We start from the raw sequence: 25361 nt of genomic DNA, 5'->3' as shown, positions 1-25361 counted from the left end.
TGGAGTTGAAAGCTAATATCAGTAATGGTGCCATGAAACTATCATTGATCGTTGTTAAAACCCATCTGGTTCACTAATGCTGTTTAGGGAAGGAAATCTGTCATCCTTACCTGGTCTGGCCTACATGTGACTCCAGACCCACAGCAATGTGGTTGACTCTTAACTGCCCTCTGAAATGTGCTAGTAAGCCACTTAGTTATCAAGGGCGATTAGGGATGGGCAACAAATGCTGGGCTTGCTAGCAATGCCCACATCACATGAAAGAAAAAATAAATCTTAGTGACAAAGAAGTCGATGAGCTTATTGTTGGAGATGAGGATGGAGGAGACAGGGGAAAGGGGTTTAAGAAGACGGTCTGCAGTAGAGAAAAGAAGCTAGGAGTTATCTTTGCATTCCAGGATGATCCTGGAATAGTGAGCAATTTGAGCAGACGAAAACAGGACCCGACACTGTTTTATACGGTCCAACCAGATGTGGTGATGGATAGCTAAATAGTTGTCCACCATATTTGCCATATTGATAAATATTAGGACACCAGGGAGATCTCCCTCGCTATTCTTCAAAAAGTGCCATGGGATCTTTTACATTCACCTGAGAGGTGGCCTTGGTTTAGTATCTCATCTGAAAGGCGGCACCTCTCAGTGCATCGCTCCTTCAGTACTGCATTGAGTATCAGCCTGGATTTTTTTGTACTCAAATCCTGGAGTGGGACTTGAAAACACAAGCTTCTGACTCAGAGGCGAGAGTGCTACCTACTCAGTCAAACCTGTTCCTCCCTGTAATTATCGTATCATCTTAACTGGGACTGAGAGGAGAAGCATACAAGACAGGAATGATGTGTCAGGAACAAAGGACCATAGGCTAACACTGGTGAAAGGAAAGTTTAAGACAAATGTCAGGAAGAACTTCACTCTAAGATCGACACTTAGAGCTGCACTTCAGATAGGGTAGTGGAGATGAGAACCTTAAGCTCAAATAAAAGCAAAATACTGCAGATGCTGGAAATCTGAAATAAAAACAAGAAATGCTGGAAATACTCAGCAGGTCTGGCAGCATCTGTGAAGAGAGAAGCAGAGTTAACGTTTTAGGTCAGTTGACCCTTCATCAGAAATCCTCTTAACCTTCTCTGCTGTAATGTTGTGAAAGGCGCTATATATATGAAAGTTCTTTCTTTTCTAAATATGTATATATTGCTTTAATTGATTTGCATGGTCACTTACTGTTCAATACTGATGTTTGGCAGTTTCAGCATTAAACAGGGCGTAGAGTTGGAGAGTGATTCTGCTGCTTCAAGTTCAAAAGAGTCTTGGGGTGACACGGAATAGAATCAGTAGCTAAAGCAATTTAAAGAAGACTTTTATATTTGTTATCCCGGGCATGGTATCAAATTTATACAGATACTCGGGCAAGTATAAAAATTCTCAAGAAAGTAGGCAGTGAGGCTTCTCGTGTGAGAAAGGTCTGAAACAAAGAAACTGAAAGCATTGTTATGAAAGTGCTTCTGTTTTTGTTGAATATATTTTTTGAGGATTCATGGTCAAACTGAAGAAATGTTGGACCAGTTTTTTTCCAAGAGGGTCATCAAGAGGACACTGAAAGGACTTGTTTGACAACAACATTTACTGGTTATCACATGACTCAAGTTAAAAATAGAATTGAAACCCTGGTAACTCGGGAAGATGTGTGCAGAGAAGTGACAGGTCAGAAGGTGGACTTTCTGTTTCCAGTTTCACTTTTGAATTGTTTGGAGTTGGGAATGAACTGTATAACAGGGGTTGGAGTTTTAAAAAATAAAATTGAAGGACAGAACCCCGGCTCAGCCCAGCCTGTTTCATCTCTTTAACAAGCCTGCCGAAGAAGGAGAAAACGTCCAAGAAAAGAAGAGAATTCCCAAGGAAGGAGGAGAAGACCACAACCCAGCTCAGCTTTCCAGCACCTCTCTTAAAAGACCCTGAGAAGCCCACTGTGTCAACTCATCTCATCTCCTGTCTTTGAAGAAAAGCCTGCTAAATTAATTCTCAATTCCACCTGAAAAGAACTGTTCTAAAAGATCCCAGTGACCCGTCTATGTGTGCTTGGAGGCTAGACTAACATATCTCATCTGTTTTTTCGTCAAGAATGAGCAAGTTTTTTTTGTCTTTTTTTTTGTAACAGAGTTCTAAACAACAATCCCTTTTATTTTTCTGGTTAATCAGTGTATGTGTGTGTGAGTGTGAGGGGCTAAGGTAAAAATGGAACTTTAATATTTCAATCTGTGTGTTTATACTTTACTTCATTACTGGTTAAGACATGTTTTAATAAACTGATAATTTTGCTGTTTATTAAAGAAACCTGGTTATTCTGGGATAAAAATAGAGTCTAAGATTGACAGTATTGGTAAGTGCGAAAAAATTTAAATATATGTTGTGAGCTGCGAAGAAGTGGAACTCGAATAAATAGTGCACTCCTCCTGCCTCAGTCGTAACAGTATATCTAGATTAAAAGGTACATAGACTCTAAAACATAATTGTTTCCTTTTTTCACACTTGCAGATGTGGACCTGTGCACAGCTCCCGGTATTCTCCAGTGTTACTATGGGAAAAGGGGGAATCCTTTATAGTGTTAGTGAAGCCGTGGGCAGCTGTTTATTCAGCCGCTATGGATCCTTAATAGCCAAGCGACTGCTGTAAAATCAGCGGTAGAGGAGCAAGTTTGACAAAACATCAGATAATAAAATATTCAAAATAGCATTTTGTTAGCGCTGTTAAGTCAGGTCTTGCAAACTATGGCAATAAGTGAGATAGCAGTAAACTTAATTCACTGCAGTAAAACAGGATCTTGTAACTAAACCACAACTTGCTTTTGTACAGCACCTTTAACAGAGGAAATCTCCCAAGACACTTCACAGGAGCATTTTCAGACAAAATATCACACCGAGACACATAAGGAGATATTAGGCACATGTGACCAAAAGCTTTGATCAAAGAGGTAGGTTTTAAGGGACATCTTAAGGGAGGTGAGAGAGGTTTAGGGAGGGAATTCCAGAGCTTAAGGCTAAGATAGCTGAAGGCATGGCTGCCAATGGGGAAGCGATTAAAATCGGGGACGCAATAGGTTAGAATTGGAGGAGCACAGAGATCTCGAACAGTTGTAGGGCTGGAGGAGGTTACAGAGATAGGGACCATCTTAGCAATCTTGTGTAAAACAGATGAGATTTGCAGATTGTTGATTTGTGAAGGTGATGGGGTCCAGAAACCGGATTATTCTCATCCTGAGCCCATCAAGAGATGCTTTTGAATTGAATGTTTCAGCCCCTGTGTTTTGTTGGCCAAATAAACAGACAGTGACAAGTTTTCTTGTGAGTTTAAAATAGAAGAGTAAATGTTGAACACCAATCACCCAAAATGTTCTCAACACCACCCACTCTCTCATGCACACTCAAGAAAAGATAGATAGAAGGTAAAGGGTAAGAGGCATTAAGAGTTCAAGGTGTAAATGTCTGCTGTTTTCAGGAAAAACCTGTGGGATCCTCTCGGAAGGTAAGTTTGCTGGTTGTCTTGCCCCTGCTGGGTTGCTGAAGTCTCCTGGCAGTCGACACTTCAGTTCGAAGACGGTTCTGGTATTTCTTAGTTCAATTTTCATAGGTGGACGAATTGTTCAAAAGTCACTTTCTTACTTCTCTACTGCAGTTGGCTGCCAACTTGTCTCAGTGGGGTTCAACTGTCTTAGCTGGAATTGATCTCTCTCTCAGCCTTGTGCTGGAATTCAAGTTGGCTTTTGATGTTCTCTCTGTGACTGGAGATCTTAGACTGATGTTCTGATGACTGATGACTTCCTTTGTTCTCCAAAAAGGTTGCTTTTAAAGGTAAATTTATAAAGTGTTAGTTTTGCCTATGTGACTTTAGGCTTTTGGTTCCTGAGGGGCTATACAATGGTTTCTGATCGTAGCCATTTTGATAAGATGCGGGATGTTCACACTTTGTTGTAGCAATTGTAGCTGGACACAGCGTTTGCTAATGCCTTTCTTTTAGCTCATTTTGTGGATAGTTCACATCCATGTGATGAGCTGTTTAATTTTAATGCAGACGGTGTTAATGATTTTCAGTTGTAGCAGACATGAATGTGTATTTCCGTGCAGGAGAAGGTATGTGTCATGTGACTTTGTCCTCCATCTTGTTGAAGGCAAGTACCAGTCTTTTAAAATTGTTCTTTTTTTAAATAACTCTTCAGTTTATTTTGTATTTCTATCACTGCACTTTCCGTGAGTGTGACAAAATATATACTTCAGGAGGTCATAGATTATGGCCTGGTGTATTATCTGAACATTGTGTGCAGCTGTGACATTTGAACTCCTTGCCTCGTGCAGTAGCTTTCGCCCTTATGCCGAGACCATTAAGAACAGCTAAATAAATAGACATGTCCAAACTGCAAATTCACTACATGGGTTAAGAGTAAAGTTACAGAGATTGTACAAAACAGGGATTTTTGGCTTTGAATGTGTTGTATATAATTCATAATAGCAGTCAGAGAATGAGGGTTATGCACACGAGCAACGACAATTAGCATTTATAGAGTGTATTTAACCATAGTAAAACATCTGACTGTGCTTCACAGCAATGTTATTGAACAAAATTTGACACCAAGCCACATATTAGGACAGTTTGGTCAGAGGTAGGTTTAAGGAGAGTCTTAAAGGAAGAAAAAGAGGTTGAGAGAGAAAATTCCAGAAGATCCAGGCAGCTGAAGGCATGGCTGCCAATGGTGGGGCAATGGACTTCAGGGATGCACGAGAGGCTAGAATTGATGGAGCTCAGATATCTCAAAGGCTTGTAGGGCTGGTGGAGGCTACAGAGATGGGAGGCCGTGAAGAGATTTGAAAAAAAGGATGAAAATTCTAAGGTTGAGGTTTTAATACATCAGGGAGTATTCCCCAGAAATAAGGAGGCCTATAGGAGAGAGAGTTTTATTTTTTCACAAATTCCAAAGCCACATTGCTAGGTCCCTAATACATGTACATACATACTACCACAATGCTGTGGTGGAGAATTGCAGCAGACTGCCAGGCATTTAAAAAATAAAGGCAGACTTGCATTTATATAGTGCTTTTCACAACCTCAGGATATCCCAAAGTGCATTGCAGTCAGTGAAATACTTTTTGAAGTATAGTCATTGTTGTAATGTAGGAAACTTGGCAGCTAATTTGCACACAGCAACATCCCACACACAGCAAAGTGATAATGTTGGATTAATCCGTTTTAGTTCTGTTGGTTGAGCGATTAATTGGCCAGGACACTGGGATATTTCCCATTGTCTTCTTTGAAATAATAGCACGAGACCTGTGACATCCACCTGAAAGAGCAGACAGACCTTGGTTTAACATCTCATCCAAAAGTCTGATTACAACAGTGTCCACAACTGCAAAAGTATTTAATTGGCAGTGAAATGCTGTCCTGAGGTTGTGAAAGAGGAAGCAGTCCATATTATATACCCAGTAAATGTACAGCTCGCAGAGGCAGTTGCAATCGAGCAAGATTCTGCAAACAAAACGTGGCAACAGACTTGAAAGTAGCAGTCACCATAAAGCAGTTGTGGTAGCACCCTTTAAAAAATGCTTAGTTCCGAAGAAGGGTCACTGACCCGAAACGTTAACTCTGCTTCTCTTTCCACAGACGCTGCCAGACCTGCTGAGTGACTCCAGCATTTCTTGTTTTTGTTTCTTTAAAAGGGCCTTGGTTTCACGGCAATGTGATTGTTTTTGTTTGATGATTCTTATTTAAGTTATGATGTGCAAGCTGTGTGGAGTGAAACACAGGCGGTGGGGGAGTTTAAAAACACCATTGGTTTGTCCAGTAGGTGTGAGTTGGGCGGTATTACAGGACCTTCTCGCACAGGTTTCTGATGCGGCCACTTAGGCTTGTTTAATCGCAGTCTCTCCAGCTACAGGCACAGGCTGGGTGTGGGAGTGGTTTGTAATGAATGTGCTGCTGGAAGTGAACTGTTCTCACTGGAGCTGTGTTTACGTGCAGCGAAGCGAGAGCGCTGTGGAGCACACTTGTCAAAGCCAAGCCCTCTCAGTGGGCGGGTCACAGCCATGTCTGTCTGCGGGGAGGGGACAGCTAGATGTTTCTTCCACGCCTATCCCCCCAGTCGATCCTCTTTGACACTTGGCATTCAGGTACGTGGGATTTCATGAAACTGGTTGTTGTCAGATTGCAAGTCTTGCGGTAAGTGGCTGTTACTTTCAAGTCTGTTGCCATGTTGTCGGCCGCATTTGTATCGATTTATTCTTTGCAGAATCTTGGTCGATTGCAACTGCCTCTGCGAGCTGTACATTTACTGGGTATATAATATGGACGCAATCCAGAGTGCAACGCGTAAACAGCTGTAGTCATCATCTATGTGCTAAACCGTGCAAGGGAACAGGACATGCATATAAACTAGTTTCTTTGCACAGGTCAGTAGTGCCATTGAAACAGAGGGCATTTTATTCAAAAGTAATGAAGTATTCTAAACGGGCAGCAGTTGTTGGGTTGGCTTTTGAAGACTGCACCAGTGCTTAAAAATCGGGATAGAACCTGCCATTTGTTTTTAAGTATGACATTGCAAATACTTTTGCATTTTGTGCTTATCTTGTGTTTCATGATTAGTAACTAGTTAAGCAGAATTATTTTATTTGGAGAAAAGAGGTTGAGAGGAGCCTTGATCCAACTCTTTCAGAGGCAGGGCGGTGGTGGGGCAGTAGTGTAGGTGTAAACAGGTTATCTCATTTGTATTACCAGTGCGCAACTAGAATTACTATGTAAACATCTCTATCTTCAATGATTGGGAGTCCAGCTTGCCAGTGCAAAAGACAAGGATGAAGCATTTGTGACCATCTTCAGCCAAAGTGCTGAACAGATGACCATCTCGGTCTGCTCCTGAGGTCCCATCATCTTAGATGCCAGTTTTCAGATAGTTCAATTCACTCCATGTGATAACAACAAATGGCTGAAGGTACTGGATACAGCAAAAGCTATGGGGCCCCAACAGTATCACAGCTGTAGTACTGAAGATCTGTGCTCCAGAACTAGCCAAGCCCTTAGCCAAGAAGTTCCAGTATAGCTACAACAATGTGGAAAAATGCCCAGGTATGTTCTGTCCACAAAAAGCAGGACAAATCCAATCCGGCCTATTGCCCTCTCAGTCTACTCTCAATCATCAGCAAAACGATGGAAAGCACTGTCAATGAGACCATCCAGCAGTATTTGCACAGCAATAACCTGCTCACCGATGCTGAGTTTGGGTTTTGCCAGAGGCACCCAGCTCCGCACCTCATTATAGCCTTGGTCCAGATATGAACAAAGGAGCTGAATTCCAGAGGTGAGATGAGAGTGACTGCCCTTAACATCAAGGCAGCATTTGGCTCAGTGTGGTATCAAGGAGCCCCATCAAAATTGAAGTAAATGGGAATCGAGGGGAAAACTCTCCATTGGTTGGTCATACCTAGCCCAAAGTAAGATGGTTGTGGTGGTTGGAGGCCAACCATCTCAACTCCAGGACATCACTGCAAGAGTTCCTCAGGATAGTGTCAGCTGCTCATTAATGACCTTCCCTCCATCATAAGGTCAGAAGTGAGGATGTTCGCTGATGACTGCACAGTGTTCAGTGCCATTTGCAATTCAGATACTGAAGCAGTCCATGCCCGCATGAAGCAAAACCTGGACAGCATTCTGGCTGGAGCTGCTAAGTGACAAGTAACATTTGCGCCACACAAGTGCCAGGCAATGACCATCACCAACAAGAGAGAATCTAACAGTCTCCCATTGACATCAACATCCTGGCAGTTACCATTGGCCAGCAGCTTAACTGGATCAGACATATAAATACAGTGGCTGCAGGTCAGAGGCTAGGAATCCTGCAGCGAGTAACTCATCTCCTGACTCCCCAAAGCCTGTCCACCATTTACAAGGCACACGTCATGAGTTTCATGGAACGCTCTCTACTTGCTTGGATGGATGCAGCTCCAACAGCACTCAAGAACTTAATGCATTCCAAAACAGAACAGCCCACTCGATTGGCACCCCGTCCACCACCTTCAACATTCACGCCCTCCACCACTGGCAGCAGTGTGTACCATCTACAGGATGCACTACAGCAACTCACCAAGGCTCCAACAGCACCTTTCAAACCCATGACCTCTACTACCAAGAAGGACAAGGGCAGCAGACTCTTGGGAACACCACCACCTGCAAGTTTTGCTGACATTGCCAGCGATGCTGACATCCCATGAAAAAAGCACACAGAGTGGGACTAGTTAGATAGCTATCAAAGAGCCAGCACAGGATGGGCCAAATGGCTGCCTTATGTGCTGTATGATTCTATGAAATTAAGTTTGAAAATGAAGATTTGAAAGACTTTCATAATTGAGTGTATTTCATGTCGAATCTGAGGTTCTGTGAGTTTGATTCCATTGCAGCAGCCAATGTTTAATTACCATGTTGTAGGACTCGACTGTTGCAGTAAAATTCTGGAAATCACTTGGTTCTCAGCATTTGTGGAGCAGCTGGCTTACGTTATAAATATATACGTGTACCCAACCACACATGCACTGCTTGTCTGTGCTTAATTTGTTTATTCTTTTGGTGTGCTTGGTAATATCACTGCCTGCTGATCATTCCCAGGACTAGCAGAAATATTCAGTGTCAAGGAAGTGGCTTCAAGACCCATCTATAGAGTGGTCTTCTGGAAGCTGGGTGCTGCATTCTGTAATAAGTTCCAGAAGTTGAGTACGTGCTCTTTATTCAGGACATTTCATGTTGTTGCACCACCAGGCACTCAGTGTACTTTATTGATTGTCCCTGCTTTTCACTTCCTCAGACAGTCACGTATCTGAGGCTTGGGCCAGCTGTCGCCCCACCTTACTGATTTCAGTTGACAGTTTTTGACCAGTCAGCAATCTGGACTGCCCTGCCCTGGCAGGAATAGGCCAAGAGCTGCATCAAACGGGAGGTAAAAATAAAGGCATAAACAGAGAGGGAGTTGTAACATTAACAGATGGATCTGGTATGAATTTAATATGCCTGTGTGGTTGGACTATGATTGGAAAAAGAGCATGTGTAAATCTTTGAGACTACTCTTTCAATAGAACCAGAAATGAAAATGTACAGGGCTGCATAAATAAACTATTTTTAAAAAAAAAGCTCATTGAAACCTTTGCGAAAAGTTATGACACCTAACATTTTATTTAATAGTGACTTTTTAAAAAAAAAGTTCAGTAATGTAACAAAATCAGTAATGTTACATGCACGTGATGGGATGATCTGTTTACTCTTTACAGGTGAACCTTTTTGCAAGATAAAGCCGTAAGGCTGGAAATATCAACATTTAAGTATGGCAGAGGACGATCTGATCTTTGACATAGAAGAAGTTGGCAATGGAAATAGAGACTCGAGAGAGGATAGTGATGATGACGAACAATACCTTATTTGCTCCATTACGGATTATGATGAATTTAATAAACCAAGTAAGACCTGCAACCACAATTTCATGAAGAGCAAATTTTGTGAAACCTCCAGCTCCCCGAGAAAGTCGTCTTTCAATGTTAAGGTACGGTCCATTCTGCTGATTTCTCATTTTTTTTTCCTTTTTTCCCCTCGCCCTTGACTAGTGCATTACAAGCATGCTTACTAATAACATTGCTTGTGGTATTAAAAAATATTTACTGCAATAAATGAAAGCCTTATGTGTGCATTAGCAGATGCATATGACACTAAAACACGCTAAGCATGGCTGTTTATAAACTCGGACTGTATTGTGTCCGCCACACATATGGTCACTATGGCTCCTTGAAATTGCCGAGATTAGACAGCATTCATTTTAATGAGCCCGATGTCCTAGTTAGATATTTACAGGTTAGTCTGGCTGCAATTATAATTTCCTGGTTGGAATTGATGGTGCTTGGTAGGGTTTAGTCATGCTGTACCCTAAACTAGATTGAAATCGCACTGTGGGATATTAGTAACAAACACATCCGTATGAAATTCCTTTGTCATAAATGGGTTAACGTTTTTGTTGGTAGCAAAGGAATTTCATTGACAATATTTTGTGGCTCATATCACACAGTGGGATTTCAATCCAGATGCCACTAAATCAGTTTGTTATTGGTTTAAGGATTTGGGGATGGTGAGGCAATGGGGAGAGAATGTGTGTCATGTAAAAACAAGTGGGAAATGAATAAGAATCTATGTTGTTAAATGGGACTTGGTCTTAATTTTCAGACAGAAATAGGTGGTTATTTGCAAGAAACAATTGCTTATGCATTTTAAAATACAATGGCATGTTTCCTTCAAATATTGGGTTGTTCAGCAACTGATTGATTATTTTAGGGGTATTAGAATAACACCATGCTCTTAGAACAATACTGTTCAATGGGCAGCCCCTCTATCCGAATGATTCTGTTTTATTTGTACACTATCTGCTATAGAACTGCACTAATATCGTCAACTGATGACAATTTAATCTCTGCAGCCTAGGTTTCTTTTTTATGTAATGGATGTTGCTGTATTAGGGAAGCTTTATTGGTGCACACGTCTGTCATGTTTATGTCAGTTGATTGTTGTCTCAGGGATGATGTAAGATTTGTAGTTATCTGTTCTAGGGAAATGAGAACAACTGAGGTCCATAAATAGGGATGAACCAGAACAGAAAGCACCAAACTTGCCAGAAACGTTTTAGAAGATTGAAAATCTTAAACTGAGATGAAAAAGTAAAAGTCCCCCATATTAATCCTTAAAATATAAGAATGGTTTAAAAATACTGAAACATTTATCAGTTGTTTTTATTTTAGTACTTGTGTTTCTTTTTTAATTAATCAATATGAGCTCAGAGAAATAATGTGACCAAATCATAGCATTTTGTGCAGTAAACAATCAATTAACTGTTGTTGTCTTGCTTCATATAAACTAGAATAATCTTTTATTAGTATTGGCTGGACGAATCAAAGATATAGTTGGGGATATTCTCATAATCAGATACATCATGAGATATTGTAACTAAGCCAAAGAAAGCACTAACTGGCAATGGTTTTGTTTCAAATAAGAATTGCCTGTATTTGCTTTTCAGTAAATTTTTGTATCTCTAAATTATCTTTCATGTATTCTTCAGAATCACCAGACCCCTCCTAAGTTTGGCTCATTAACTGACCGAGGTCGGGTAGGTCCTATATCTGTAATCATTCACTGCGTATACTGCAGTTACACCGTCCTGTCCCAAATCTGTTTATATTGTGGTGTCTGTTATTCTGCATGTCCTCATAATTTTTCTCTTCATGACTTATGTAATTCTGCTTTTCATTCTTGCCTTGATTGAACCAAGACTCCTCTTATTCTTTTCCTGGATCTGAACACTGTAGAACTCCTGACCTCCCTCGAGCGTTTCCTTCCTTCTGCAGTCTTAAACCTCTCTCTCCTCCTTTAAGATGCTCCTTAAAACTTTGCTTTTTGACCAAGTTTTTGTTACGTGTCCTAATATCACTTTATGTGGCTTGGTGTAAATTTTAGTTGATAATACTCCTCGGGATGTTTTACTATGTTAAAGTTGCTATATAAATGCCAGTTGTTGCCTTCAGGGTTTGAAATCCAAACTTGGCATCACCTATCACTAATTCCTGATTTCACGTGGTTTTGAAATTAAAAATGATTGTCTGTTAGTCATAGTGCTGACTGTTTTCCTCCTTAAGTAATTGCAGCAGTTAAATATTTTCATAAAACCTGTCTGAAGTCTCCATTTACTGACTGTATTTTGGGCAAGCAGGAACTTGAGTTATACGGTACGTTTCGTGAGTTAACCCACACAACCAAGTACAGTCAAAGGTCACAAATAGAGGTTGAATGTTACAGCGATATAAATGGGTATGTCAGTGTGAAGGATGTGCTGTACTACTTTATTTGAAATAGTGCCAATGACACACAGAGCATGCAGGCTCCAAAACACAGTAGAAACCAGCTGTGGCTTTACTTTTAGTCTGGCTGTTTTAAAAACAAAAATAAATTGATGTAATGCTCCTGGGAGTGGTACATTATTAACTGTCCACAAATTGAAGTTTGAGTTTTTTTTTTAAGCCCTCGCCCCCCCGTCTTTAAATTCAGGGCAATGTTGCTATCCCTGATCACTGTCCAATGATTCCCTTTCTCCTCCCACCCACCCAGAAAATACTTAAATGAACATTGAGTAAAGAACAAAATGAGAGTTCAGCAACGATGATGCCTTTGTGGTCGTCACTTGCTCCCTGGGCTCATGGATAAAGAGCGAGCCGTGCACTGGAGCTAAGGGATCAGTACTGCAATCAGAGTTGGTGCATTCAGGAAAGGTGGGGAAGAAAACAAAAAAACATCTGAAATGTATGAGCTTCAGTACCCTTGTGTGTACAATCAGAGCAAAAGTAGATAGCATAAGATTGTTTTCAGTTTCTTCCTTAAAAGCCCCACTACACTGATGCTGAGGGAACAGCAACATGGTATGCTTGGTATAGTGCCCTGGCTGTTTAATCTAGTCATACACAGATAGAAATGCAGTTCCGTTTACCCTTTGCAGTCATATGTTTGGAGAGTTTAAAAGAATGATGTAGAGGAGTTTACCTTAAGTTGTGTTTCGCCACATTGTTATCCAACTGGTAATTGAGGGGTCTAATGACCTATTTATATCTAATAACAGTCCCGCAATATTATCCCGTTCCCGTGGTGCCCAATTCACCCTGTTATATTGCAGAGCAGATTCTGCAAAGTCAGAACAGCATTACATGCTATGGAATCACGTTTGTTACTTTACCATGTCAGATGCAGACACTCCCCATTGTTAGAGTTATGCCCATTGAGGCCAGCAATCTCAGCAGCACATAACTGAACCATATGGGTGAGCTGACAGCTTAGCCTACCCTTTGGCAGAGTAAATTGATGGACCACCCGGAGTTATGTGCACTTTTACCTCCTGAGTCAGTGTGAAAACTCTTATTGATCTGGTCACAGAGGAGCAACACACTCCTGTACCTATATTGCTATCACTTTTTCAGTGGCACTGCTCTCCCCTGTAGGCCTGTTGTGAGCTGAATCATGAGACAAAGGCTTGACTTCATGGCACACTTCGACATCACCTCCCAAACTCATGGCCTGTACCACCCAGAAGAATAAGGGCAGCAGATGCATGGGAACACCACCACCTGCAAGTTCCCCTCCAAGCTGCACACCATCCTGACTTGGAAATATCACTATTCCTTCACTGTCGCTGGGTTAAAATCCTGGAACTCCCTCTCTAATAACACCTTCTCAAGGGCAGTTTAGGGATTGGCTTTAAATGCTGGCCTGACCAGTCATGCCCACATCCCATGAATGAATTTAAAAAAAGGCCGGAGTGAATGTGACATTGATTTGATATGTCTGCTTGCTGAACTGCATCATGATACAAGCTTGCAGGCAACCAGAAACGCATGCAAGCATTTAGAAACTAAGGACAAGGATAAAAGGGGATCTTAACCAATGGAAGACTACACAACCTGCTAAGATCTCACTCCAAAACAATCAAAACTTCATACATTGCCTCCTTTTATATTTGCAGGCGCTACTATGTGTCTGCTATTGACTAAAATTGCCTGAGGGTAAAAGTGCCTTAAGTCCACTGTTCCAGTCAGCCTGTCCTATGCCACCTGCTGCTCTGACGCTGACTGTTTCCTTCTCCCTTCTTTTGTTGCTTTCACTCCCATCACCCTTTTCCTGCCAGGCCTTCGTGTTCTCCTGATTTTCCCTCTGGTTCCTGGTCTTCCTCACTCACTCTGCAGCCTATTGGTAGTGCTCTTGCCTCTGAGTCAGAAGGTCTCAAGCCCCGAATTTGATCATCTAATGTAAACTAACACTTCAGTGCAGTACTGAGAGAGTGCTGCACTGTTGGAGGTGCTGCCTTCCAGAGGAGATGTTAAACCGAGACTCCATCTGCTTTCTCAGTTGGATGTAAAAGATCCTGTGGCTCTATTCAAAGAAGAATGACGACGTTGTGCCTGGATATGCTGGGCCAATATTTATCTGTCAACCAACATACTAAAGCAGATTATCTGGCTATTTATCTCATTGCTGTTTGAAGGAGTTTGCTGTATGCAAATTGACTGTGCGTCGCTGAGCCCCCGCGATATTCTGCTTGGGGGATCATTTAAATGGAGGGGGCGGAGTGGCCACCCCCGATGAGGTAAAGGGCCCAGCTGCTCTGTCCCTGGCAACGGCATCCAGCGCCACAATGCAGGCACTGGCGCCATTTTTAAAGGGCTTCAAAGCCCTTACTACTACTTTAAATTGTTAAAGTCACATTGTCACATAACAGATCAAGAAACCCCTCGGGCTGTATACATCAGATATGGGTTTGCTGTAAAATGTACATGGCATGTAAAATGGAATGGAAGGGTTGTGGAGGCAACTCACTCCTGTATCGAAGAAAACTGATCTCCTTTGCACTTTTTGGAATGTCAACTTGGTGCTGATTTGAACTGTTTTGTAATGCATTTTTTACAGATTTTTATGAATAAGGTATATTTTTCAGGCCCTCCCCACCCCCCCCCCCCCCCGCCCCCCCAACCTGCCACGACCTTCGGCGTTGGAGAGCTACTAAAATTCAACCCATTGTCTTTGCTTCTCTTGCTCTAACCTTATCCGTTTCATTTGGTTACAGTTCCTTGCCTGGAGGTCTTTCTCAAACCTGTTTTCTCACAGAACTCGTTGTACTTTCAAGGAAAGATATCCCACAGTAACTTTTTCCTTCCTGAAAGCATTCACCCATGATGCTTCCTGCTCATGTCAAGTTCTCCTAACTAAGCCATATTCTATATACAGACTTCAACAGCAACAGAATCTCTCAGTTCACATTTTCCAGTATATGTATTGTTCCCAGAAGTTGAATCATGTATTGATGTATTTTAATTTTGTCTGCTGTTTAATATTTCCAATTAGCTGGCTATTGACAGTAGTGCTTAAATTGAGCAGAAAATGTTCAGTTGAAAACGGACTGATTTTTTGCCTAAGAAATTGTTTAAATTACCATAAATGAAAACAAAGTTTTTCAAAAAATCATAACTTGACAATGCAGTCGCAATAAGGATTATAAATGCAGTCTGCTATCTCAACAATTCTAAACTTTAACGATTTGCTATTTGACTGATTTACCTGATCACTTTTGAAAGTGGAGCCTTCTGCATAAAACAGTGTTCTGAAGTGCAGTGTAAATCAGCTTGGAAAGTCAAAGAAATCAGGAACATATATTGTTGCTGTGTCTCAGTTAAGTGTATAATGTGCCACGAAAAGGTTAGTACTTTGGATGCTAAATGCACATGTGTTAGATTTGTAGAACCAGCCCTTTTGTGTTTGGTGATTACAAGCTTCAAAGTTTATTGCAATTTATATATTGTGACCAGAAGGGAGAGTGGTAAGTTTGATTCCGTTCTTGGTTGGTTACTTGGTGCTACTTTCTTGTTGTGATAAAATCAGCTATGGTGCAAACTAACATGCAAAAACAAATATTGCACCTAATGTAGGCATGTGCCTGAATACATGCTGCATGAAAACCATGCACCAGAAGCTTGCTCAACTTACTGGGTTCAGTGAACTGGGTTTGTTAAGGACTGTGTGCTGGTTCTGTTAAAACTTTTCAGTTCTGCATTTGAAAAGGAGTTTGTTTTTACTGGAGTGCGAATGGGCTCTGGTAGATTATTGACTTGTTTGTTGTACTTAATTTTATGACTGGGTGAGTGGATAAATGGTTTGGTATAACAGACATATTGGGTATCTGAAAAATAAAGACTCCTTTTCACAGCCCATAAAAATCCAAGCGAGATCGAGAAGTGAATCCACGTCTGTTATGCCATTCCTTTAATGATAAAATTATCTGGATTTATTTCATAGGCATTTAAAGAGTTTCTGTTTTTTCATAAAATACAGCAGTGGAAATTGATGTGAAACAATTATTTGGGCACTATTATTTTAACTAATATTGTGCTTTATAAGATGAATTCTGAAATTCAGTTTTGAGTAAGCTGAAATAATATAACTTTTTTGTACACTTATTGATCTGAAGTCCCATTTAAAGTTTCTCGCACTGCAATCTGAGAAGGAAATGTGCGTATATCAGAACATACAAGCTAGGGGCAGAAGTAGATTGTTGTAAATACGTGGCTCAGAATAATCATGAAAGTACATTTGCCCCTTAACACTGTGCTATTATTGAACTTTGGCCTTTCTCTTTTTAAAAAAGAGCCCTATACCAAGTAATTATGTACCATTGGAGTAACAGGCTGGGCTGCTTTCCACCAATTCTGTGGCTGTGGTATAGGTCACTGATTTACAAATGCAAAAGTGCTCCAACCAGAATAGCCTATCTAGAATACGTTATATAAATTCATTGTTGTGTTGGCACCAGACCTTCGATAAGTGAACTGATGAGCTGTTTTGTCTGTTTCGCAGGATGCTTGGAAACATGCATTGGAAAAAGCCAAACACATGCCTGATCCTTGGGCAGAATTCCATCTGGAAGAAATTGAGACTGAGTCAGCAACTCGTCACAGGTCTATATTTCTTTTTGCTTTAGATCAATCTTTTGATTCCTGCGAGTCTGAAGTATGTTCCTCAGTGTAAAAAGAAAATTATACTCTGTGAGGAGCAAAACTTAATGCACAGTAAACACGGTTGAGAACAGCAGAGTCAGAATCTGTTGACGCTGAGGATCAACAGGAAGTCTGCCAAAGCATTTTTATAAATGTCGTTCAAGAACTGGTGTTAGGATATGCCAAAACACAATTTCACTGTGTTACTACCCATGGCATTTCTCAACGGCAATACTGAAATAAAGCAACGAAAGTGAAGGATTTTCCTATATAAAGGGCAAAAGTCTTTGTTCTCCCTTGGACCAAGTACTGCTTTTAAATAGAGCAGGATTAATGTTGTGGTACTGTTTAAGTTCATTCCTCAAGTGGCTTGACCAGATGTAAGCCAAATTTAGGAAGTGTTCTTCTTAATCAGTTTCCTTTCAAAATTAGACATGGGTACACCTAATTACGCTCTTTGTTTGATTGAGAACAGCAAAGAGTATGTGTTATCTCATTGATTTACAGATGTTTCTACAAGCTATTCATGGCTTAGTAGAGAAATGCACTGCTGATGAGGTGCAAAGTCCTACAGACTAGGAAGGGTTTGAGCCTGTGCTGTGGTAGCTGATCTCCCTATTGGGCCAGCAGTTGGGATGCTGCAGTTGTCCTTAGTGCCTTAGTTAGAGAGAGGAAACATTAGGCAGGGTCTTCTGATCACTGTCCAGTGACTCCTGCTAGAAAGTGGAGGTAGGTGAGGCCAGCAGCGGGTTGAGTTATGATACACTCCTCTTAGTAGCCTACCAGCTCATTGTCTAGGCTATCGTATGAAGAATGGTCACTTGGATCAAGTTACCAGAAGACAACATGTTCCTGTGGAACTGTACCCCAGATGGATCATAGCCATCATATAATCATACAGCACGGAGGAGGCCATTCAGCCCATCAGACCTGTAACGTCTCTCTGAAGGAACTATTCAATTAGCCCTACACCCCCTGCTCTTTCTCCTTAGCCCTGCAGTTGTTTTCCTTTTCAGGTATTAATCCAATTCCCTTTTGAAAGTTACTGCTAAATCAGCTTCCACCACCCTTTTAGGCAGTACAATCCAAATCATCATGACTCGCTGCATAACAATATTTCTCCTCATCTCCCTCTGGCTTTTTGTTTGCTAATTATTTTAAATTTATGTCCTCTGGTAACTGACCCACCTGCCAGTAGAAACAGTTTTTTTCTATCTATTCTGTCAAAATCCTACATGATTTTTAACATAATTTCCCCTTAACCTTCTCTGCTCCAGTAAATCTCCTCTACACCCTCTCTGAGGTCTAGATGTCTTCAGGAGAGAAAAAAGCTTCTACTAGAAATTAACTAAGCTTCATAACTATTATATGATAAACCATTGAAGGAATTTCAGATCAAAGATTTATTTTTATTTCCTGCTTTGTATTTTAGTATAATTGAAGTTCTTCTGCTGTTTTAAATCTTTCTTGGTCCTCTTTGCTGATTAAAGACGGTGCTGAAAAATCCTGCCTGTGAGAGGGCAACCTTTAGTGATATTTTAAGCAAGTATCAGTAACACTGGTTGACTGTTGCAAAGCTACAGCAGCACAGTATGTCCTAGATTTATTATTGAACTTGGCTTTGTGCCAATTTAGTCAAACTTGCAACTCAGCAGTTATGTAAAACCCACTGGAACTGAACAATCGCATTTGTATCTGAGGGTACGTTCTTTAATTAAAGCATCTTATAATTACTTTGTGTTTTTAATAAATAATGCCAGCACATTGTTGTTACACAGCATCACAGTAAAGCTAATGAGATCTGTTGCAGACTATAGTATGCGACTGCTATTCAGACTGTTAACATTTTTGTTTCCTATCCCTAAGCCAAAAATAGAACAGTCAGTTTCTGCTGGAAATAGAAGTTGCAAAATGGTTCTAAAATACTTTCAAACTTTTTATTGTGAGAAATTAATAATCTGTTGATCTGGTTGTCAAAAACTTTAACCTCATTATTCCCACTCTGCTCATGGTGTTATAAGATGTGCTATGCAGCCAAGCTTCTTAGAGAAGTGGCTAAAATTGTATGCAACATTTAACACCAAGCTGTCTCGCAGGATGTAGTGTGTGTAGGAGGGTAGATTTGAATAGGTTGAGCCTGTTTTTCTTTTGGTAACAGTTTCATCCTGTAGCAGCTGTTACTTTTCCAGGCTGTAAATATAGTCTGCAAATGATATTTTGTTTCCGGAGGGGAGGTGGGGGTGGTGGAGTTTTACTGGAAAATTTAGGTTATAAAATTCCTTTTTCCCTTTCCTCCCCTAAAGCCAATGACTTAATTTCCCCCCGTATTATACCCAAGTGACCATGTGTCTCTGCCTGGACAGTGAATGTCACTAGGTTATTCATAAAGGACATCACAGTGAAGACTGATCCTCTTCTCTCCTGACATCCAACACACATGCCCTTTCCAGCATGAGTCACTGAGTAGCAATCAGCATTAGGAACCCTGGCTGCTTTTCCTCTCCAGCCCAGAGACACTTAGGCCAATTGTAGCACTCCAACATCCGGCTAAATTGAGATCAGCTAACTCAATGCTGATCAGTGTTTGTAAGTAGTCACTTCTGATCTGGATGACTCAGTACCACATCAGGCGATGCCTTTAACCACTGAACCATTGAGAAAGCCGCAGCATAAAAAACATCTCTTAATATAAAGTTCTCCTGTAATTTTAACCCCACCTGTTTTCACAGTATTTGATGGTCTGTGTTGGCAGACAGCTCGATCCCAGATGTCTACCAAGGTTAGCCATAATCTGCCTATTAACCACATCTAAGAGCATTTCAACGACTAAGGATTATTGGCTATTTGACCTAGATTTTTGGATTAAGCTGTAATGTGTTCTTGATATCAACTTGGGTTCAGGATTTTTTATGTTCACGAGTCCAGCACTCTTTCCATTACCTAGATAGAGAGGCAGTTAGGTGCAATCAACAGGTCAGAGGCTAAGAATCCTGCGGCGAGTAACTCAGCTCCTGACTCCCCAAAGCCTGTCCACCATCTACAAGGCACAAGTCAGGAGTGTGATGGAATACTCTCCACTTGCCTGGATGGGTGCAGCTCCGACAACGCTCGGGAAGCTCGACGCCATCCAGGACAAAGCAGCTTACTTGATTGGCACCCCATCTACAAACATTCACTCCCTCCACCACTGATGCACAGTGGCAGCAGTGTGTACCATCTACAAGATGCACTGCAGCAATGCACCAAGGCTCCTTAGACAGCACCTTGCAAACCTGCGACCTCTACGATCTAGAAGGACAAGGGCAGCAACTGCATGGGAACGCCACCACCTGCAAGTTCCCCTCCAAGCCACCCACCATCCTGACTTGGAACTATATCGCCGTTCCTTCACTGTCGCTGGGTCAAAATCCTGTACCTACCCCACATAGACTGCAGTGGTTCAAGAAGGCAGCTCACCAACACCTTCTCAAGGGTAATTAGGGATGGGCAATAAATGTTGGTCTAGCCAGTGAAGCCCACATCCCATGAACTAATAAAAAAAAAAATTGACAGGTTGAACCTGTTACCCATAGCAATTTGAGACAATGGGTAATTTGTTGTCTTGTTTCAGACTCTTCCAGTGGGCATTCATAGATATTGTGGTGGAGAAACTATGTTCCACTTGCATAATGGTTGGCTGGTCGGAATCTCATCTTCAGACGCCACCAGTTGGTTTAATTGGCCGTTCTGCTGACCAATCTTCAGACAGGGAACGCATTAATGCTTCCTGTTCAGAGAAACCAATAAAGAGCAAAGATCCATATGTTCAAGGTCAATTGCTAAGGTATTCTGGGAAAGGCAGGTAGGGTTTAGGGTACCGAGCTTGAGAAGAGAGCTGACCAGTTGCAGAGCAGTCCTCAGTCTGATTCAGTAAAGGGGCCGACCAAAATCAGTTACACTGTCATATTAGGAGGTATTAGATAGTGCGAACAAATCCTCAATGTAGGAAACATGGAATCTGCTTATGGAAGTGTCCAACACTGCAGTATCAAAGATATATTACAAAGCTATCATGATTAAATTCTTTATTAGAGTTGTTTTAGGTAACACAGAAGTTACAGTTGTCGAACTTTACAGCGAACTAGAAGGCCCAAGTCCCGGGACTGACTTGGCTTTCCTACATTATGGAGTGACTACACTTCAAAAGTATATCATTGGCTGTAAAATGCTTTGGGACGTCTTGCGATCCTAAAAGGTGCTATATAAATGCAAGTTTTCTTTTTAATTTTCTTTTAGGTTTTCTGGTCCCAATTGACTGAGCTTAATTCACTTGACCTGAAAAGGAAATGAGCTTCCTGAAGGAAAGGACGGTGGCTTGCCCACCTTCATTGCTGGCCACTGATAGACCAGTGATGTCCCACCCCCAGTGTGGTGGAGGGGATGTGGAGAAATGATTCCGAATTCAAATAATCCCCCTTCCTTGATTTTCTGTGTTAATAGGTACAATGCTATTTCAGGAAAATGGGTGGAAGACGAAGTGTTAATGAAAATGGCAAAACAGGTAATACCACCGTTATTATAAAAGAAATTTTTATACGATTTCACACAGCAGCTGTTGTTGCGGGTCTTGCCATTCAGGTATTTAGCCTGTTTATGGTCGCTATCTGCATACCATTAATCCAGTCACAGTATAAGCAAGAAACATGGTCCCAGGCCATTGCCATTGCCAGTCCTGAGCCGGAGGTTAGAAAATTTGAATTGATCTGCTCTGCAGAAGCTCTTTGTTTCTTCCTGAACCTGGACAACACTAGAGAGGAAAGAACACACTTCTTGGTACCCTGCCAAGCAGCCTGCATAACTGGGGCACGTAGAGATGTGTTTCCTTGCTCAGCCTTTGCTCAGTCACAGCATTCTCACATCTGAATAAGAAGGTCGGTATGTTTAAGGCCCACTCCAGAAACTTGTGCACATGAAGGGAGACGTCTCTGCAGCACTGAATGAGTACTGAGGGAATGTTGTATTGTCAGAGGTGCCATCTTTTGAATGAGACATTAAATCGAGGCCCCATTTGTACTCTCGGGTGGACGTAAAAGATCCCATGGTCCTGTTTTGAAGAAGAGCAAGGGAGTTTATCCCTCAACCAACATCACTAAAAAAAAAAGGTTGTGTTATTAATATGTCATCATGGGACCTTACTGTGTGCAAATTCACTGTTGCATTTCCCTACTTTACAACAGTGACTGCACGTCACGTACTCAGTTAGCCCTAAAGTGCTTTGGAACATCCTGATCTCATGATGGGCGCTATATAAATGCAAGTTTGATTTTTTTCCATTGTAAGGCATATCAAATATTTTTATTATATATGCTGAAGAAAAGCATGATTTGTTCCTCAAGTGTGAACACTATTGAAGCCTAGCACACTGTCATGTAGAGAGACTCTTCAGTTTTAATTAAGTCATAAATGGACTTAATGTTTAGTGCTTTTGCCATTGCTGTTCTACGCAAAAGCAGCAGTGATTCTTCCCACATGTCCCCTTCATCCCATGCACCATTACCAGTTCAGAAGCTGGCATCTACCTGCTCCTGAGCCTGTCATGTAACTCCCCAGCCCAATGAGCAGTGAGTGTAAAGTGATTGCGGATCTTGCCCACACCCCCGTACCCTCCTACTGTCCTTGCAGAAATTTGTTTATTATCTAAGGAAGCACACAGACATGTAAATATATAAGGGTTGGTACAGCAATTGACTGACATCAGTACAGCATGCATGCTTTGACTGAGCTGTGTACAAAACCCATGGTGCAGCCCAAAAGTATTATTTAAATCCTGGTTTTATGATTATAAAAGCAAAGAAAAAGCTTGTGAGAACTTCTCCAAGCATAAGTACTTGACTTTCATTGTACTTCCTTCTCCTTTATAAAGTTTCACAAAATTACTAGCTTGTGTGTAAGTTAAGACATTCATGTTTCCCTTTCAGCCCTTTGGACGTGGTGCAATGCGGGAATGTTACAGAACGTAAGTTTTATATTTTTGTTGCCTTGAATAATTAATGTAAATCAGTGTGGGCAGAGGCCAGGGATTCTACGAGTGGTGAAGTGAAGCTGTGTGTTCCCCACCATAGCTCACCTTCTGTTTGCTCTGGATGTGCATTTAACATATCGTGTTATGTGAAGTTGCTTTGTTGTATAGTGAGATAATAGAGAAATCAAAATGTTTTTCTCCCAGTAGAATACAAGTAATTGTGGTAGAGTTATAGATGGGATGGAGGGGAGAGATGGAATTTACCCCCGCCCCATCCCACCCTCCCCCAACCCTACTAGCAGGGTTTAATCCTGTACACAACACTTTATAAAAACACCCGATTTAGTTACTCCTGAGATAATTTTGCATGGCTGCTGTGGCTCAGTGATGTGACACTGAGTTATGGCCAGGGCAACTCCACTTTGTTAGCATATCAAAACTGGGATAGTGGCAGGGCTATTACAATCCAACTCATTTCCCCTGGCTTGTGGGGTACATGAGGGGCCAGAACTCCAGTTTGTGATTGCTGTTTACTGACTCCCCTTCCCCTCAAAGATTTACAGTTTCCAGTTGAACTGTGGGTGTTGGGGGTGTAGTGAGCGATGGGAACTGGTTAACAGTTGCTGGCTGTGGTAACCGATAACTTATTTTTAAGAGTGTCTTTCTCATTCAAGACTCATAGAAACCTAAAGCTTTATGGCATAGAAGGGGGTTTGAACCATTCTGCCAGGGGAAGAAGCTGTCTCTCTGAAAGAGTTCTCCTCTTAGTCTCCTTCCTCTGCCACTTCCACAGATACATGTCTCTTTTAATCTTGTTTATTTTAAATTGCAGTCAATGAAGATTTATTTTAGATCATCATAGCTGTGTGGGATCTGGGATTTTTCTCGTGAGTAGATTAGTTGAGGTGCTGATGTTTTGAAACTCAGCAGACAGCAAGCAGGACATTTCACTAAATTAGTGCCTTTGTAAACATGCAAAATGAATTTACAATCCATTGATAGTGCTGTGATGTCGCATGCTGCTAAACCAACAGTAGAAACCTGTAGATGTCTCCAGGATTCTCAGGCATTGGGTTCTGGATGTGTTAAAGATGTTTGCAGTCAATTCCGCACATTTACTACATGAACTGAAATTACGGCCTTTTGTTTGTTTAACCCTGTCCGGGTGAATTATTTTTAAATGACTTGTATAATAGATTGTTGCACATTCTGTCTGAAGTTTTCCTTGTAACTGTGTGTAGATTATACTGAGCATCGGCTCTATGACTAAGTGCCACCCTAGTGGTCTTTACTCATACATACAAACATACGAATTAGCAGAAGCAGGCCATTCAGCCCCTCTAGCCTGCTACGCCATTCAATAAGATCATGGCTGGTCCGTCTGGGTTTGAATTCCACACTCCCATCTACCCCTGATAACCTTTGATTCCCTTGCCTAACAAGAATACCGCTGCCTTAAAAATATTCAATGACCTCGCCTCCACCACCTTCTGAGGCAGAGAGTTCCAAAATCGCACAACCCTCAGAGAAAAACATTTCTCCTCATCTCTGTCCAAAAAGGGTGACACCTAATTTTAAAACAGTGCCCCCTAGTTCTGGACTCCCCCACAAGAGGAAATATCCTTTCCACATCCTCCATGTCTAGACCGTTCAGGATCTTAGATACTTCAATCAAGTCTTCCCTCACTCTTCTAAACTCCAGTGAAAACAAGCCCAGTCTGTCCAACCTTTTCTCGTAAGACAGCCCGCTCATTTCAGGTATCAATCTAGTAAACCTCCTCTGAACAGCCTCCAACGCATTTACATCCTTCCTTAAATAAGGAGACCAAAACTGCACACAGTATTCGAGATGTGGTCTCACCAATGCTCTGTGAGGCTTGCCAGTGAGGGTTGTAGCTGGGATTGCTTATATGGTCATCAGGAGAAGGACAGGGTTTCGGCTACACCAGAGGCCATACTGAAATGTTGTTGAGGCTCACTCTTGTTTAATGGCCATTTGGACCCGATACTGGAGTGTGATTTTCACCTGTGGAATCATTTTTCACTAAGAGGTCAAACGGTTCAGGGGAGCTGGAGGGGGGCATGGGAAAAATTAGTGAGAAAAGACTGTGGGGAGAAGGAGAAACCTACCCTAGAAAGAGATGGCATCCTCATGGGGAAAATGGGGACAATTTCCTGTTCAGGAAATTGCTCTTCCTGATAAGTATCATCCGAGGCTATATTTTGTTTATTTTTAAATCAGGAAGAAGCTTTCGAATTTCACACGTCATCAGCAGTGGAAATCTGCCTCCAATTATGTAGCAAAACGCTACATAGATTCTGTGGATCGAGATGTGTATTTTGAGGATGTGCGACTTCAAATGGAGGCAAAGCTCTGGGGAGAAGAGTACAACAGGCATAAACCTCCAAAACAGGTGAAGTTCTAGATTGGGACTGCTGATTAGAGGATTCAGAATCCCAAGTATTGTGGTGAGTTCTCAACATAGGAACAGGAGGAGGCCATTCAGTCCCTCAGCCTCTTCCATCATTCAATTTGATCATGGCTGATCTGTTTCATAACACCATCTATGTGCCTTGGGTTCATAACCCTTAATACATTTGCCTAACAAAAATCTATCATCTTGGTCATGTTGAGTATCATCTTGAGACTCTCTGATGTGGCGAATTGTGGGCAGTAATAAATTTATAAGAAAGAATTACAAGATCGGAATCTAATTGGAAGGAGAGGTTCAAATGAAATTTTGAAGCGTAAGTACAGTCATCAGAATGACT

The 25361-nt window shown here is 41.4% G+C and overlaps 1 protein-coding gene across 7 annotated transcripts in view; it reads left to right on the top strand.

Annotated features, from left to right (window-relative positions):
* Nucleotides 1-25361, top strand: part of eef2k (eukaryotic elongation factor 2 kinase) — a 58371-nt gene that overhangs the window by 5347 nt on the left and 27663 nt on the right. For 2 of the 7 annotated variants that reach the window (XM_068056630.1, XM_068056627.1), the window contains 6 exons: nucleotides 9296-9564; nucleotides 11122-11169; nucleotides 16449-16549; nucleotides 21068-21128; nucleotides 22546-22583; nucleotides 24832-25003. In XM_068056630.1, coding sequence (XP_067912731.1) covers nucleotides 9349-9564; nucleotides 11122-11169; nucleotides 16449-16549; nucleotides 21068-21128; nucleotides 22546-22583; nucleotides 24832-25003 — 636 coding nt within the window. In that variant the 5' untranslated portion in view covers nucleotides 9296-9348. The other 5 variants (XM_068056632.1, XM_068056634.1, XM_068056633.1 and 2 more) reach the window with 5 other exon arrangements.

The sequence above is a fragment of the Heterodontus francisci genome, chromosome 24 (genome assembly GCF_036365525.1).
Source record: "Heterodontus francisci isolate sHetFra1 chromosome 24, sHetFra1.hap1, whole genome shotgun sequence".
NCBI lineage: Eukaryota > Metazoa > Chordata > Chondrichthyes > Heterodontiformes > Heterodontidae > Heterodontus > Heterodontus francisci.
Note: the sequence above shows the minus strand (reverse complement) of the source record. Positions and strands in the feature narration are given on the sequence as shown.